This window comes from Neovison vison, chromosome 6 (genome assembly GCF_020171115.1).
Source record: "Neovison vison isolate M4711 chromosome 6, ASM_NN_V1, whole genome shotgun sequence".
Lineage (NCBI taxonomy): Eukaryota > Metazoa > Chordata > Mammalia > Carnivora > Mustelidae > Neogale > Neogale vison.
The window spans coordinates 205,296,972-205,309,157 of NC_058096.1; the positions used below are offsets into that span (position 1 = coordinate 205,296,972).

The following is a 12,186-nucleotide window of genomic DNA, read 5'->3' on the forward strand; positions in this document are numbered from 1 at the left end:
GACTGGTCACCTTGGACAGCCGTCTGTTCTGAGCTGGCAGCTGTGGGCAAGGGGGAATCCTTGTCCTCAGGAGTGGGCCCAGGGCCAAGTAGGTACTCCCAAAGATGTCAGACTTCACCTGGATCTGTGCTTTGGGCTCCGGGGATGGGGCAACATAAGCCTTACAAGTTCCCACAGCCTCTGGAATGTGTTAGGGACCAGGTGAGTCCTCAGGACACGGGGGGTCCTGCCAGCACTCTGTGGGCAGGAAGCCCATTCAGGCATCGACACTGAGGGGAATGGGGCCCGAGGTTTGGGACATTTAGGGACCTACAGGAGACCATGGCCTCCAGCCCACCTGCATCTCTTCCATGGCTCCTGTCCTCAAGACAGATATGTGCTGGAGCGCCTGGGGGGCTCAGTTGGTTGAGCACCCAACTCTCAGTTTCAGCTCAGGTCATGATCTCATGGGTCCTGGGAGGACCTGCGTCCTTGGGCTCCATGCTCAACTGGAAGTCTGCTTAAAGATTGTCTCCCCTCTGGTCCTCCCCCAACTCACATGCACCTGCTCTTTCTCTTTCAAATAAATAAATCTTAAAAAAAGAAAAAGATACCTGCTTTCCCAGAGGCCAAATATCCTAGAGTTCCATCCCACTTTGCCTGTGCCCTCCAGCTGTCAGATCTCTCTGGAGGCAGGACCAGGAGCTGGCTCAGTCTAGTTTCACTTTCCCTTTCCCTGAAATGACAGAAAAGCCAGGAAGAAAGCTGTGAGCAGTAGCGTCCTTCACTCCCAGAAACTTAGTGCAACTTTGCACTGGCTGCTACGGGCTGCTGGTCTCCGAGGGCACAGCCTCCCACACAACGACCCTGTCTATAGGAGCTGCGGCCTGCCGTCTTGCCTCCCACCTGAGGATGGGTGTCCTGGAGACCGCCAAGCTGCTGGATGAGCAGCTGTACTCACGGCAGCTGTGAGGCCCGAGGTGGGGAAGGGAGTGGGTGGCCTCCTGACTTCTGGCCTTCCACTGCCTACCTTCTCATTGCCCCTCCACAGGTATGTGCTGGACTTGCCAGCCATGCAGAAGATTCAGGGAGCCAAGGTCCTGCTATCGGGCCTTCAGGGTCTGGGGGCCGAGGTGGCCAAAAACTTGGTCCTGATGGGTGTGGGCAGCCTCACACTGCATGACCCCCACCCCACCTGTTGGTCTGACCTGGCTGCCCAGGTAAGGGGCATGGGAGGGGTACTATGGGTTCCCAGGCCAGGGTGGGGGTGGGGCCCAAGAGAAATCCCCTTGCCTGAGGCACACTGGGTCTCGCCCTAGTTTTTCCTCTCTGAGAAGGACTTGAAAAAGAGTAGGGCTGAGGCATCTCAGGAACCTTTGGCTAAGCTCAACGGCGCCATCCAAGTGTGCGTACACACAGGTGACATCACCGAGGAGCTGCTGTTGGACTTCCAGGTACCCTCCCTGCCCCACTCTCCAGGTGAGCTGGGTCTTTTCCTCTGGCCCTGCGCTGAGCAGCGGGTCTGGCTCTGCTGATCATGGGGTCCACCCAGGTGGTGGTGCTGACTGCCTCGAAGCTGAAGGAGCAGCTGGAGGTGGGCGCTTTATGCCACAAGCTCAAAATCTGCTTTTTGGTGGCCGATACTCGGGGCCTTGTGGGGTGAGTAAGACTCCCGGCCTGACCTGCCACAGCACAGGTGGCAACTGGCCTGGTCCTGTCCTTGGGGCTGGCCAGATCCCCAGGCTTGCTCCTGTGCCCCTCTGCCCCCAGCCCCAGGCCTGTCCTAGCATCCCCTCCCGATTGAAGCCCCCAGTCCCACCCTCTGCTTCCTCCACCCCGTCTCCACACCTGCTCCAATAATTCCCTCAAATTCCAGCTTCCAAGCCTCTCCCAGCATCCCTTCCCCAGGGCTGGCCTTCTGGGCTGTGCCTAGTGTCTCCCACCCTTAGCAGCAGGCACGGTGAGTAACCGCTGGGCTGGCTCAGTGACCCCTACCACCCTACCACAGGCAGCTATTCTGTGACTTCGGTGAGGATTTCACTGTGCAGGACCCTACAGAGGCAGAGCCTCTGACAGCTGCCATCCAGCACATCTCCCAGGTGAGTGCTGAAGTGTGGGTGCTCAGCTGCTGACCAAGTGGGGGCACCCCTGAGTCAAGCCACCTCTTCTCCAGGGCTCCCCTGGAATTCTCACCCTGAGAAAAGAGGCCGATGCCCGCTACTTCCACGATGGGGATCTGGTAACTTTCTCAGGCATTGAGGGCATGGTTGAGCTCAACGGCTGTGAACCCCGGCCTATCCACGTACAGGGTAAGCCAACACACTCAGTCCTCAAGCCCCCTCTCTGGGGGGTACACGCAGCCTGGTCCTTGGGGATAGGTTCTCCCTCCACCTTCCTCAGTGTGGAGCAAGGTCAAGGACAGAGGCACAAGACAGGATAGGGTATGAAGAACAACTCAGGTTCAGAGGTCATACCGACGAGGCTGGATCTCCCCCAGAGGATGGAACCTTGGAGATTGGAAATACAGCAATTTTCTCCCCTTACTTGCGTGGTGGGGCCGTCACTGAGGTCAAGAGATCCAAGACTGTGAGCCATGTGAGTGCAAGTGCATCTGAGATGGGGGAGCTTGGGAGCCTCAAGGGCCCCACAGTGTTCTGAACCTGACCCTGAGCTGAGTACCTGTTACAGAAGCCCCTGGATGTAGCCCTCCTCCAGCCCCGTGTGGTGGCGCAGGGTTCAGAGGAAGCTCACCGTGCCCGCTGCCTACATCAGGCCTTCCGTGCACTGCACGAGTTCCAGAGCCTCCATGGCCGGCTGCCCCAGCCATGGGATCCTGTGAGTGGCCCTGTTGCTTCTCCCCCGAGCCTATCTTATTGGGGTCTCACCTACCAGAAAGCAACAGTGATTATCTCACAGACCCGAGTTATAAACCCAGAGGCAGCTTCCCACTTACATAAAGGAAGTGATAGCACTGTCTTTGGACCTGAGACCAGGTCCCTGAAAGTACTAGGCACAAGGCCTGGGGATCCTGGCCGCCTCCTCCCCCCTCAGCTCTGGGCTGAAATGTCTAGCCATGTTGGCGAAGTATCTGCAGGTACTGTCTAGGCATCCTCTGGTGGGCCACACAGTCTGACAGCTGGTTTGGGCCTTCATGCTTAGGCACTGCTCCCTCTTCTATGGAATCAGGGGATGGCCTCATGAAGGGTTTGAGTTGGGGAGAGAGCCCAGGCCAGGGCTGCCATGCTCACAGAGTTCTCCTCCACAGGCGGATGCAGAGAAGGTGGTGGGCCTGGCCCGGTCCCTGGAACCACTGAAGGGGACAGAAGGAGAGCCGCTGGAAGAGCTGCTGGATGAGGCTCTAGTGCAGACAGTCGCCCTGAGTAGTGCTGGTGGCTTGAGCCCCATGGCAGCCATGCTGGGTGCAGTGGCTGCCCAGGAAGTGCTGAAGGTGGGCAGAGGCACAGGCAGGATGAGACTGGGAAGGGTGTGGAGACATGTGTGGGTGCCGGAGGGTGTCAGCACCAGACAGCGGCCCTGGCGACTTCACTGGTCTGGTGAAGCCCAGCCAGGGTCGAAGGCGGCTTGGAGCTGGCAGGAGTTCCTACCCTGAAGTTCTGGCCTCTAGGCAATCTCCAGGAAGTTCATGCCCCTGGACCAGTGGCTTTACTTTGATGCCCTCGATTGCCTTCCAGAAGATGGGGAGCCCCTTCCCACACCAGAGGACTGTGCGCCGGTAAGAACCTAGGGTAGGGCTGCAAGCCTTCTCCAAACTTCAGACCAGGGAAGGAGAAGGAACAACAGTCCAGAAATCCTGACCTGGAAAAGTCGGCGTGAGAGGGAGGCACAGCACAGCCATCACTGAGCCCTGTCTGTGTCCCCTAGAGATGTTGCCGCTATGATGGGCAAATCGCAGTGTTTGGGGCTGGTTTTCAGGAGAAGCTGAGCCGGCAGCACTACCTGCTGGTGAGCTTTGTGGCCCAGCTGGGAGATGTCTGTGGGAGGGCCAAGGTAGGCCCTCCGGCTAAGGCTGCTCCTGCTGACAGGTGGGTGCTGGAGCTATCGGCTGTGAGCTGCTCAAAGGTTTTGCCCTAATCGGCCTGGGGGCCGGGGACAGCGGGGGTGTGACCGTTGCTGACATGGACCACATAGAGCGCTCCAATCTCAGCCGTCAGTTCCTCTTCAGGACCCAGGACATTGGTGTGAGTGCTGGGCCCTATGCACGTCTTGCATCCCGGACTGTCCACGGTGCGCCCCCCTCAACACCCACCCACCCACACCCAACATCTTCCTATTCTCTTCTCAGAGGCCCAAGGCAGAGGTAGCCGCAGAGGCCACTCGTCGCCTGAACTCACACTTGCAGGTGACCCCACTCACCCACCCGCTGGATCCTACAACAGAGCACATCTACGAGGACAACTTCTTCTCCCATGTGGATGGCGTGGCTGCTGCCCTGGACAGTTTCCAGGCCCGTGAGTGGAAACTTGACACTCAGCCCCTTATTCAAGGCCATGCCAGCCCCACTCCTGACCCTCTGCCCCTTTGCTAGGCCACTATGTGGCTGCTCGCTGCACCCACTATCTGAAGCCACTATTGGAGGCGGGGACGCAGGGCACCTCAGGCCATGCTTACGTGTTCGTGCCACATGTGACTGATGTCTACAGAGTGCCCCCCTCGGGTTTAGCTGCTGAGGGAGCTACCTACCCTGTCTGCACCCTGCGGCACTTCCCCAGCTCAGTCGAGCACACCTTGCAGGTAGGAAGCACCCCAGAGACCCCCCCCCAGCTCAGCCCCTAGCTGCAGACCTGCTCCCCGCCTGACACCTTATGGTGACTCTCTGCCCCACAGTGGGCCCGGGACGAGTTTGAGGGGCTCTTCCGTCTGTCTGCTGAGACCATCAACCGCCACCAAGAGTAAGGCTACCAAGAGGGTGTGGATGGGAGACCAGAGCCCCTAGGGTCAGAGTCTTCAGGGCTTAGCCTCAAACCTTCTCTCTCTGCAGGGCACTCACTTCTCTGGCAGAAACAGATGCCCCGCAGGTGCTGACCCTGCTGGAGGAGGTGCTGGGTGTCCTGAGACAGCGTCCACAGACCTGGCAAGACTGTGTGCTGTGGGCCCTGGGCCACTGGCAACGACGCTTCCATTATGGCATCAGGCAGCTGCTGAGCCATTTCCCACCTGATAAAGTGGGTGTCTAGGGATCAGGAGGCGGAGGGTTTGGGGGGACCAGACTGAGCCCAACCACCTCCCTTCCCCTAGGTGCTGGAGGATGGAACTCTTTTCTGGTCGGGTCGCAAACAGTGTCCCAAGCCCTTGGAGTTTGATGCCAGCCAAGTGAGTGGGGTCCCTTGGGAACCCCAAGGTGGGGATGTGACCCCTCAGAGCCGAGGTAGGCACCTCTGTATTCTGCAGAGGGGCACGGGTGCTGGAGATGCCATGCCACATTTGTGCATCTGTGGGTGTCCACGTGTGAGACCAGACAGGCACTCCAGTGGCTCCACAAATGGCTGGTGCCCCCCACCCCACGCACCTGAGCATGCTCACTCACACCCACGCATCTGCGCATGCTCTTGGTCTGACCGCAGGACACCCATCTCCTCTACGTGCTGGCAGCTGCTAACCTGTATGCCCAGATGCATGGGCTCCCTGGCTCCCGGGACCAGACGGCACTCAGGGAACTACTGGAGTCGCTTCCGCTGCCTGTGCCCCAGGCCTTGGCCCCCATCTCTCCTAGTGACCTGGAACTAGCTGGGGCTTCTGCTGAGTCTGGTGAGGTCCCTGGGTCTGGCCCCCTGTGCTGCCCTCCAAAGGCCTGGCCCTGTCCTGAGTCTAAGCTACAGAAGGAAGACAGGGCCTGGGGGCCCTGCTGCCAATTCATTCTCTCTCAGGCACTCTGACCTTGCTTCTTTCAAGATTTGGGCTCCTCCTCTAGCCCCTCAGTAGGCCCTCTTCCTGCTGCCCACACCCCCCACACCCCTGTTCCCATGGCGGATATTCAGCAAAAAAGACTCCAGAAACCACTGGACCCTGGAGAGTCCCCAGCTATGGTCCCCAGGTGAGGACAGAATTCCGTAGGTGCACACACAGGCTCAGGGCTCGGGCTGCTGGAGAGACTGCAGCGCCCATCAGGGAATCTCTCTGAACATAGTCGGTTTAGGCTTAGGGAAGAGCAAGACTAGGCACCAGGCTCCAGGGAGAGGGTGGGAGGTGGGTGCTGAGAACTGCCTGTCACCCCCTTCCTCTGCCAGGCCCTGAGCAGCTGAAGAAGCTGCACCAAGTGCTGAAGGTCTGGAACAGGAGCCCTCCCCTGGAGCCCCTGAAGTTCGAGAAGGTGGGAGCCCAAGCAGGGGTGAGGGGCAAGCTGGGGAGGTTGTTGGGGAAGGTCAAGAGCTAAGAAGGTGGATTTGGAGTTCCCTTGGCCTGAATTCTCCTCCCGGCAGGACCCCCAAAGCAGATCACCTTCCCTGAGCCTCTGCTTCCTTATCTGATAAGGGAGGCAGACGTCAGCATGCCCCCCGCCCCCCGCCACCCAGAACTGTGGGAAGACCTGTGCAGGGACATGCAGTCAGCCATGGTAAGGGAATCTGAGGCCATATTAACTCTGTCGGGACTTGGGCCTCACAGGACAATGATAACAACTTCCATGTGGATTTTGTGGCAGCAGCAGCAAGCCTGCGAGCTCAGAACTATGGGATCCCCCCTGCCAACCGCTCACAGGTAGCTCTGCCCCTTGGGGCTCAGGCCTGGAGGTGGGGGTCAAACCCTAGTCCTACACCTCGGCCCCAGAGCAAATCTCCTGTCCTTGGCAGAGCAAGCGAATCGTGGGCCAGATTATCCCAGCCATTGCCACCACCACAGCAGCTGTGGCCAGCCTTGTGGGCCTGGAACTATACAAGGTGGTGAGTGGGCCACGGCCCCTCCGTGCCTTTCGCCACAGCTACCTGCAACTGGCCGAAAACCGCTTCGAGCGCTGGGAGCCTTGCGCCCCCGCTGTCCAGAAGGTAAGCCCTTCACACTACCCCCCCCCAGGCCTGGGTCTTTCCTGTACCTAACCAAAACGGGCTTTCCTCTGGCTCTGGGCTCACACCAGAACCCAGACTCTGGGGGAGTCCTTAAGACTCCCTCCAGCCAGCTTCCTGCTGTGAAGCCAGACTGGGACCTGTCAGACACAGGAAGCAGCCATCAGCTTCCCTCGCCCCTCACCCCTCCCCTGCCCTGGGTCTGGGGGTTGCTGCAGCTTTAACTCATTAGCCGAGTCAGACAAGCCTCACAGCTTCCTCCGTGTAGTAGAGCCCCTAATGGGGGAGTTGGTAGGGAGGGGGCACTAGAGCCCTAGCCCCAAACAGAGTCTAACTTCCACCCCCGCAGGGCATCGGGACCCTGGCCCACCACCTCCAAGCTGAGTTAAAGGGCACTGAGCTCACTGCCATGGGTGGGGATGTGTGCGTTCATTTTGTGCGTGTGAGTGCACAGGGGTCTGGGCATCCTTGGCCCTGTGGCGTGTAAGCACGGAGGGAGCATGCTTGTACATCTGTGTGCCAGATGGGAGTACAAGGCTCTTCTTTGCTGTGGGCGTACATGGGTGTGCATGTGAGTACACAAGCAGGCGTTCCTGGCGGTATGTGTGTGTGTGTGTGTGTGTTCCTCCAAGTGCAGGGCTGTGAATGCCCCTGGCTATGCGCCCAGGCTCGGCAGTAGTTGGCATTTTCTCGGGGCACGGGAGAGGGGGTGGAGAGAATGCCTTCACCAGGGGAGAGGGGAGAGGTCATGGGCCAGCACTGGGCTTTTGCTGAGCAGGCCTGGGGTCCCTCAGGGCACAGTACACAGAGCTCTTTTGTGAAGGGCCTCTCCTCCAGCTAGCACATAAGCTCCTTTGTCTATGGTGGAGGGGGAGGGGGCAGAGGACGGTCCCCCCCACAACTCACCTCTGGCCTCGTCTCAGCTTGACCCCACTGTTCTTTCTGGGGGAGCTGGCAGAGCCCCCTTCCTGGCCCCTGGCCCCCTGCCACCCTCAGCTCCCTGCACTAGAACCCCAAGACTCTTGAAATAGGGAAGGAAAGGGGACAGGAAGAGGAGGCCTCTGTGGACTGTGTCCCTGCTGGGGTCTCTTAGCCAGTGGGGCCCTAGTGATCATTGTGCCCCTTGATCCTCTGTGCCCATGTAGTCCAACACCCTGGCAATACGGAATGACGGGACGGGGGCAGGATGTCCACCACCCCCAGCTGCGTTTGAGGCTCAAGCAGCTTTATCAGTGACTGCAGCGGCCCTGCTTCTGCTTCCTCAGGAAACAATGCCCCCCCCCCCCCCCCCCCCGCACACACAACCCGCCTGCGTGATGGATTGCCTGTTTCCCTGTGCGGGGGCCCCATAGCCCCATTTCCTGTGCTGGCCCCAGCATAGGCGGGGAGGGTGCTGGGACTCTGGGCCCAGATCCCACCTTCCAACCCCACCCCCCTGGCTTCTGTTTCCTGCCTCTAGTCCAGCTCCTCCTCTAAGAAAGGGGCCATGAGCTGCTGGTAATGGGTAGGGGGAGGGTGTATGTGAGAATCCTCTCACTGCCCTCCCCCCCAGTTACATCCCCTGACATGGACCTGGACTTGTTGGAACCGCCTGGAGGTGCCTGCTGGGCAGCCAGAGAAGACCCTGGAGTTACTGCTGGCCTATCTCAAGGTGAGCCCCATCCCTACCTGCCTTTAGGCCGGGTATGACCTGGCCTAGCTGGTCCCTTACCTGTCTCTCTCTAGGAACAATTTGGGCTGAGGGTGAAGATGCTGCTGTTTGGGAAGGCCCTGCTCTACTCGGCAAGGTGGTCGCCTGAAAAGCAGGCCCAGCGCCTGGCTCTCAGGTAAGCCCACACCAGGCTTCAGCCGGGCCTTGTTCTGTTCCTGGAGGCGTTGGGACACATGACGCCTTTCCTCTTTCCAACCCCGTCTGGGCCCCTCACACCCTCCTGAGGCTTTCTTTTGCCAAATGGAGCCAGCAAATGGGCTGGGGGTGGGGTGAGGACCGAAAACCTGAGGAGGGGCCTCCCAGCTGCCTGCTTGGCCAGCCCCATCAGCTCCTCCACACCCCACTAAGCTCCCCTTTCACAGCCCACTCCCAGGGGACTCACAGCTTCCTGCCTCCTGCCCGCCCTGCCTGCTGCTCCTAAAATAGTTTCAGATGTTTCCGGTCTTGAGTTGCTCCTGCCCCCCGGCTTGAGCTCCTTATGGCCCATCAGCACCCTCGGGTCCATCCCCGGTCACTCTGCCTCCCGCTGCTCACTTAGCCAATCACCCCCAACCCCTTCCCTGCCACACTACCAGGGTGACGGAACTGGTGTGCCAGGTGACAGGCCGGATGCCTCAGCCAGGGCAGCGGGTGCTGGTGCTGGAGCTCAGCTGTGAGGGTGAGGAGGAGGACACTACCTTCCCACCCCTGCACTACCAGCTAGCTGTGTGATAAGACAGCAGCCCTGTCCTCCAGTTCCATGGAGCCCTGCATCCCGAGCCCACAGTAGGCACTCAATAAATGCTTGTTGCAGAAGGGTTTAAGTGGAGACGGATGATAAAACACGGGGCAGTAATGCACAGGGTGTGTGACATGGACGTGAAGGGGATCCCTGCAGGCAGAGAAAAGGCTCTCTAGATTTGCCTGCCTAGACTGTGCCTCAAAGGGTTGGGGCCACCTCCTAGAGCCTCAGGGGCATGGAACCAGGATAGTCCAGAGAAAGGCCTTTATTGTCCCAGGCTGGAGGGCAGGGTCAGAGGTAGCTGACATCATTGCAGATGATGGGTTGGCGGCTGCGGCAGCTCATGAGAGCTGCAAATCGTGAGACATCTGCAGGCAGTTCAGGTTCCGGGCGAGGAGGGCACGATAGTCTCTTTCCTGCCATCGCCGCCCTGCGTGCCCTGGCCAGCTGGCGCCGCAGCTGCTCCGAGAGCCCGAGCAAGAACTGAGGGGGCCGGGCACGGGCACGGGGCCCACCTCCATCGTCCCCCTCACCCGCTGCCTCTGGCAACTCCATCCAGTTGTGCACCAAGTCGGCAAAACAGTTGTCCCCCAGCACCAGAGGCTGGCGACTGCGACCTCTGTTCAGCAGGGCTGCTGTCCAGTCTTCAGCTTCCAGCCCCCGCCAATGCTCCAGGCAGGCATCCGGGGTAGACTTGGGCCGTGGTCGGTGGGCAGGTGGTGCACTGGCCCCAGGAACTCTACTGGGCAGGGGAATGCCACTGGCCGAGAGGCGCTGTCTACGCGGGGGCCATGCTGCAGGTGCTGGGTGTTGGAGTACCGGCAGCTCTTCCTCTCTCCACGTGCTGCCCGACACTTCAGAGAAGCCAGAGTCCCAGTCCAGGGCATTCTCCCTGGGGCTCCCCAAGACAACACCCTTGTCGCCTATCACCACACCTTCTTCCTCCTCTTCCACACAGCAGACTGAGTCCTCGTCCAAGGCATCTGAGGCCCTGAGTTGGTGGCTGAGCAGAACACGTGGGCCAGGTTTGGGGGGTGGTGGAAGGGGGCCAGACATGGGGGGTGAGCCTGTGTCCCGGCCACACAGCTGTGGAGGAAGAGAAGGCCCAAGTTGGAGGGGGTAACACTTGTCACCCCTGCCTGCCTGGCCAGACCAGTCCCCAAACAGAAGGCCCAGGAGGGCTGGCTAGGCCTGCAGGCCTGGGCAGCCAGCCTCCAGTGGGCACTGGGCTGGTATGGGGGTGCTGGCACACGTAGCTCGTGTGGCTCCCATCAGTCGACCTGGTGGCTGTCTGGCAGGCTGCAGCACGCAAAGCTGGGCAAGTCGGTACCCGCCACCAGGGCGGGAGGCAGGGTTGCGGGCCTGCCTGCATCGGGAAGTAGGTCTTGTTCAGGGCTGGGGGTGGGGGAGCATCCCCGCTTCCTGAGGGATTCAGCTCCCCAAAGCTCACAGCCTCTTTCAGAGAAAGAGCACTTGCCAGGTGAGGGGTAGGAAAAGGAGGTACAGGTCAGTCTGGGGTTGAAGGCATCCAAACAGCGCCAGCACTTCTTTAGTCCCTCGCAGCCCCCTGATCCGCCCCAAAACAAGTTTCTCCCCGCCAACTCCCTCCGCCACCCCGGCAGCAACGCCAGCTGGGCGGCTGTTACTTGATGCCCAATGCAGCTCCCAACCGTCCGAAACCCGATGCGGGCCATCTGGGCCATCTGGGCCGCCCCGCCCCCATCCTGCCTCAGATGGGCACTCGGGGCGGCCCCCTACCCGTGTGTCGTTCGGGCTGGACGGCAGCGGGGCACCCCACATGCGTCCTCACAAGCCACACCCGCTCCCAAGCCTCACCAGTTCCCAGCGGAGCTGGCCCAGGAAGCTGTCAAGCCGAGCGCTGTGCATGCCCGTGCCGGAGCCCCCGCCAGGCCTGCCGGTTCCTCTTCGAACTCCAGCGGGAGCCGTGCGGAGAAGGCCAGCGGGCCCGCCAGCGGCGCCCCGGCCCTCCGCCTGGCTCCGCGGCTCCTCGCTTTCTGCACCTCCGGCCGCCGCCGCCGCCGCCGCCGCCGCCGCCGCCCCAACATCTGGCAGCCGCGCCCCGCCCCTGGTGCAGCAGCCAATGGGGGCGGGGCTGGGCTGAAGCGGCCCCGCCTCTCGGGCCAGGACGAGTGGGTGGTGAGCCTGACACCCGCTCCCCACTTCTCTGCAGCTCTGGAGGGAGAGGCGGGACTGTAGCTGAAAGCCGGGCGGGTCCTGCCTGGGGCTCCCCCACACCCTGGGCGCTTCGCTGCATGACCCAAGACAAGGCGATTACCCGCGGTAGCCTCAGCTTCCCCGTTTTTCCCGGGATAGGCCTGCGGTCTCCCCCGCAGAAGCTCCTTGAGCGCTCCGATCCCGCCCCCAGCCACGCCCACGTGCGGACAGAGCTGCCCCAACCGTCGGACCTAGCCTTGCTGTAGCCCACTCCGGGCGCGAACCACTGAATCCGTTCCTGGAGGGGCCTCGACAAATCCTGGGAATGATGGGTCCCGCCCCTTTAAGGACTCCGGGAGCACAGGACCTCGCGGCGGCACAGGAGAGGAACTCCGACCAAGGCCCAGCCCCACGTCTGGCAGAGCTAGGCAGGGCCGCCCTCTAGTGGGGAGCGCGGTTAGCGGCGATTACCTCGGCGACACCCGGCACTCCTTTTGCCCGCACCGCAAGCCAACCTAGAGTGCAGGGGGTTAGGGCAGCACTCTCTCTCCAGAACGGTCAGAGCCCGGTTCCTGGAGGCCGCT

At 61.0% G+C, this 12,186-nt stretch overlaps 2 protein-coding genes across 2 annotated transcripts; one reads left to right on the top strand and one right to left on the bottom strand.

Moving 5' to 3' along the window:
* The first annotated feature begins 734 nt into the window (after positions 1-734).
* UBA7 (ubiquitin like modifier activating enzyme 7) lies at positions 735-9,501 on the top strand. The gene is made up of 24 exons (XM_044253546.1): positions 735-947; positions 1,031-1,199; positions 1,299-1,433; positions 1,532-1,638; positions 1,988-2,078; positions 2,153-2,288; positions 2,477-2,574; positions 2,668-2,814; positions 3,245-3,427; positions 3,605-3,712; positions 3,862-3,942; positions 4,023-4,178; positions 4,283-4,448; positions 4,526-4,731; positions 4,825-4,889; positions 4,979-5,162; positions 5,236-5,310; positions 5,562-5,745; positions 6,225-6,307; positions 6,601-6,693; positions 6,786-6,977; positions 8,548-8,646; positions 8,721-8,821; positions 9,282-9,501. The coding sequence occupies exons 1-24, from the start codon at positions 892-894 to the stop codon at positions 9,415-9,417; spliced, it is 3,051 nt and encodes a 1,016-aa protein (XP_044109481.1). The 5' UTR covers positions 735-891; the 3' UTR covers positions 9,418-9,501.
* A 175-nt stretch (positions 9,502-9,676) lies between these two features.
* Positions 9,677-11,423, bottom strand: INKA1 (inka box actin regulator 1). The gene is made up of 2 exons (XM_044253545.1): positions 11,264-11,423; positions 9,677-10,513 (listed from the first exon to the last, which is right to left on the bottom strand). Exons 1-2 carry the CDS (start codon positions 11,312-11,314, stop codon positions 9,719-9,721), a joined length of 846 nt encoding a protein of 281 aa, XP_044109480.1. The 5' UTR covers positions 11,315-11,423; the 3' UTR covers positions 9,677-9,718.
* Positions 11,424-12,186: the final 763 nt, after the last annotated feature.

Bases quoted from the DNA above. Each gene is read 5' to 3' on its own strand.
- UBA7 (XM_044253546.1), top strand. From the start codon at position 892: ATGGGTGTCCTGGAGACCGCCAAGCTGCTGGATGAGCAGCTGTACTCA. The intron at 4,179-4,282 runs GTGAGTGCTGGG...TTCTCTTCTCAG, and splicing joins TCAGGACCCAGGACATTGGT to AGGCCCAAGGCAGAGGTAGC. The intron at 5,163-5,235 runs GTGGGTGTCTAG...CCCTTCCCCTAG, and splicing joins GCCATTTCCCACCTGATAAA to GTGCTGGAGGATGGAACTCT.
- INKA1 (XM_044253545.1), bottom strand. From the start codon at position 11,314: ATGCACAGCGCTCGGCTTGACAGCTTCCTGGGCCAGCTCCGCTGGGAA. The intron at 10,514-11,263 runs GTGAGGCTTGGG...CTTCCTCCACAG, and splicing joins GCCAGCTCCGCTGGGAACTG to CTGTGTGGCCGGGACACAGG.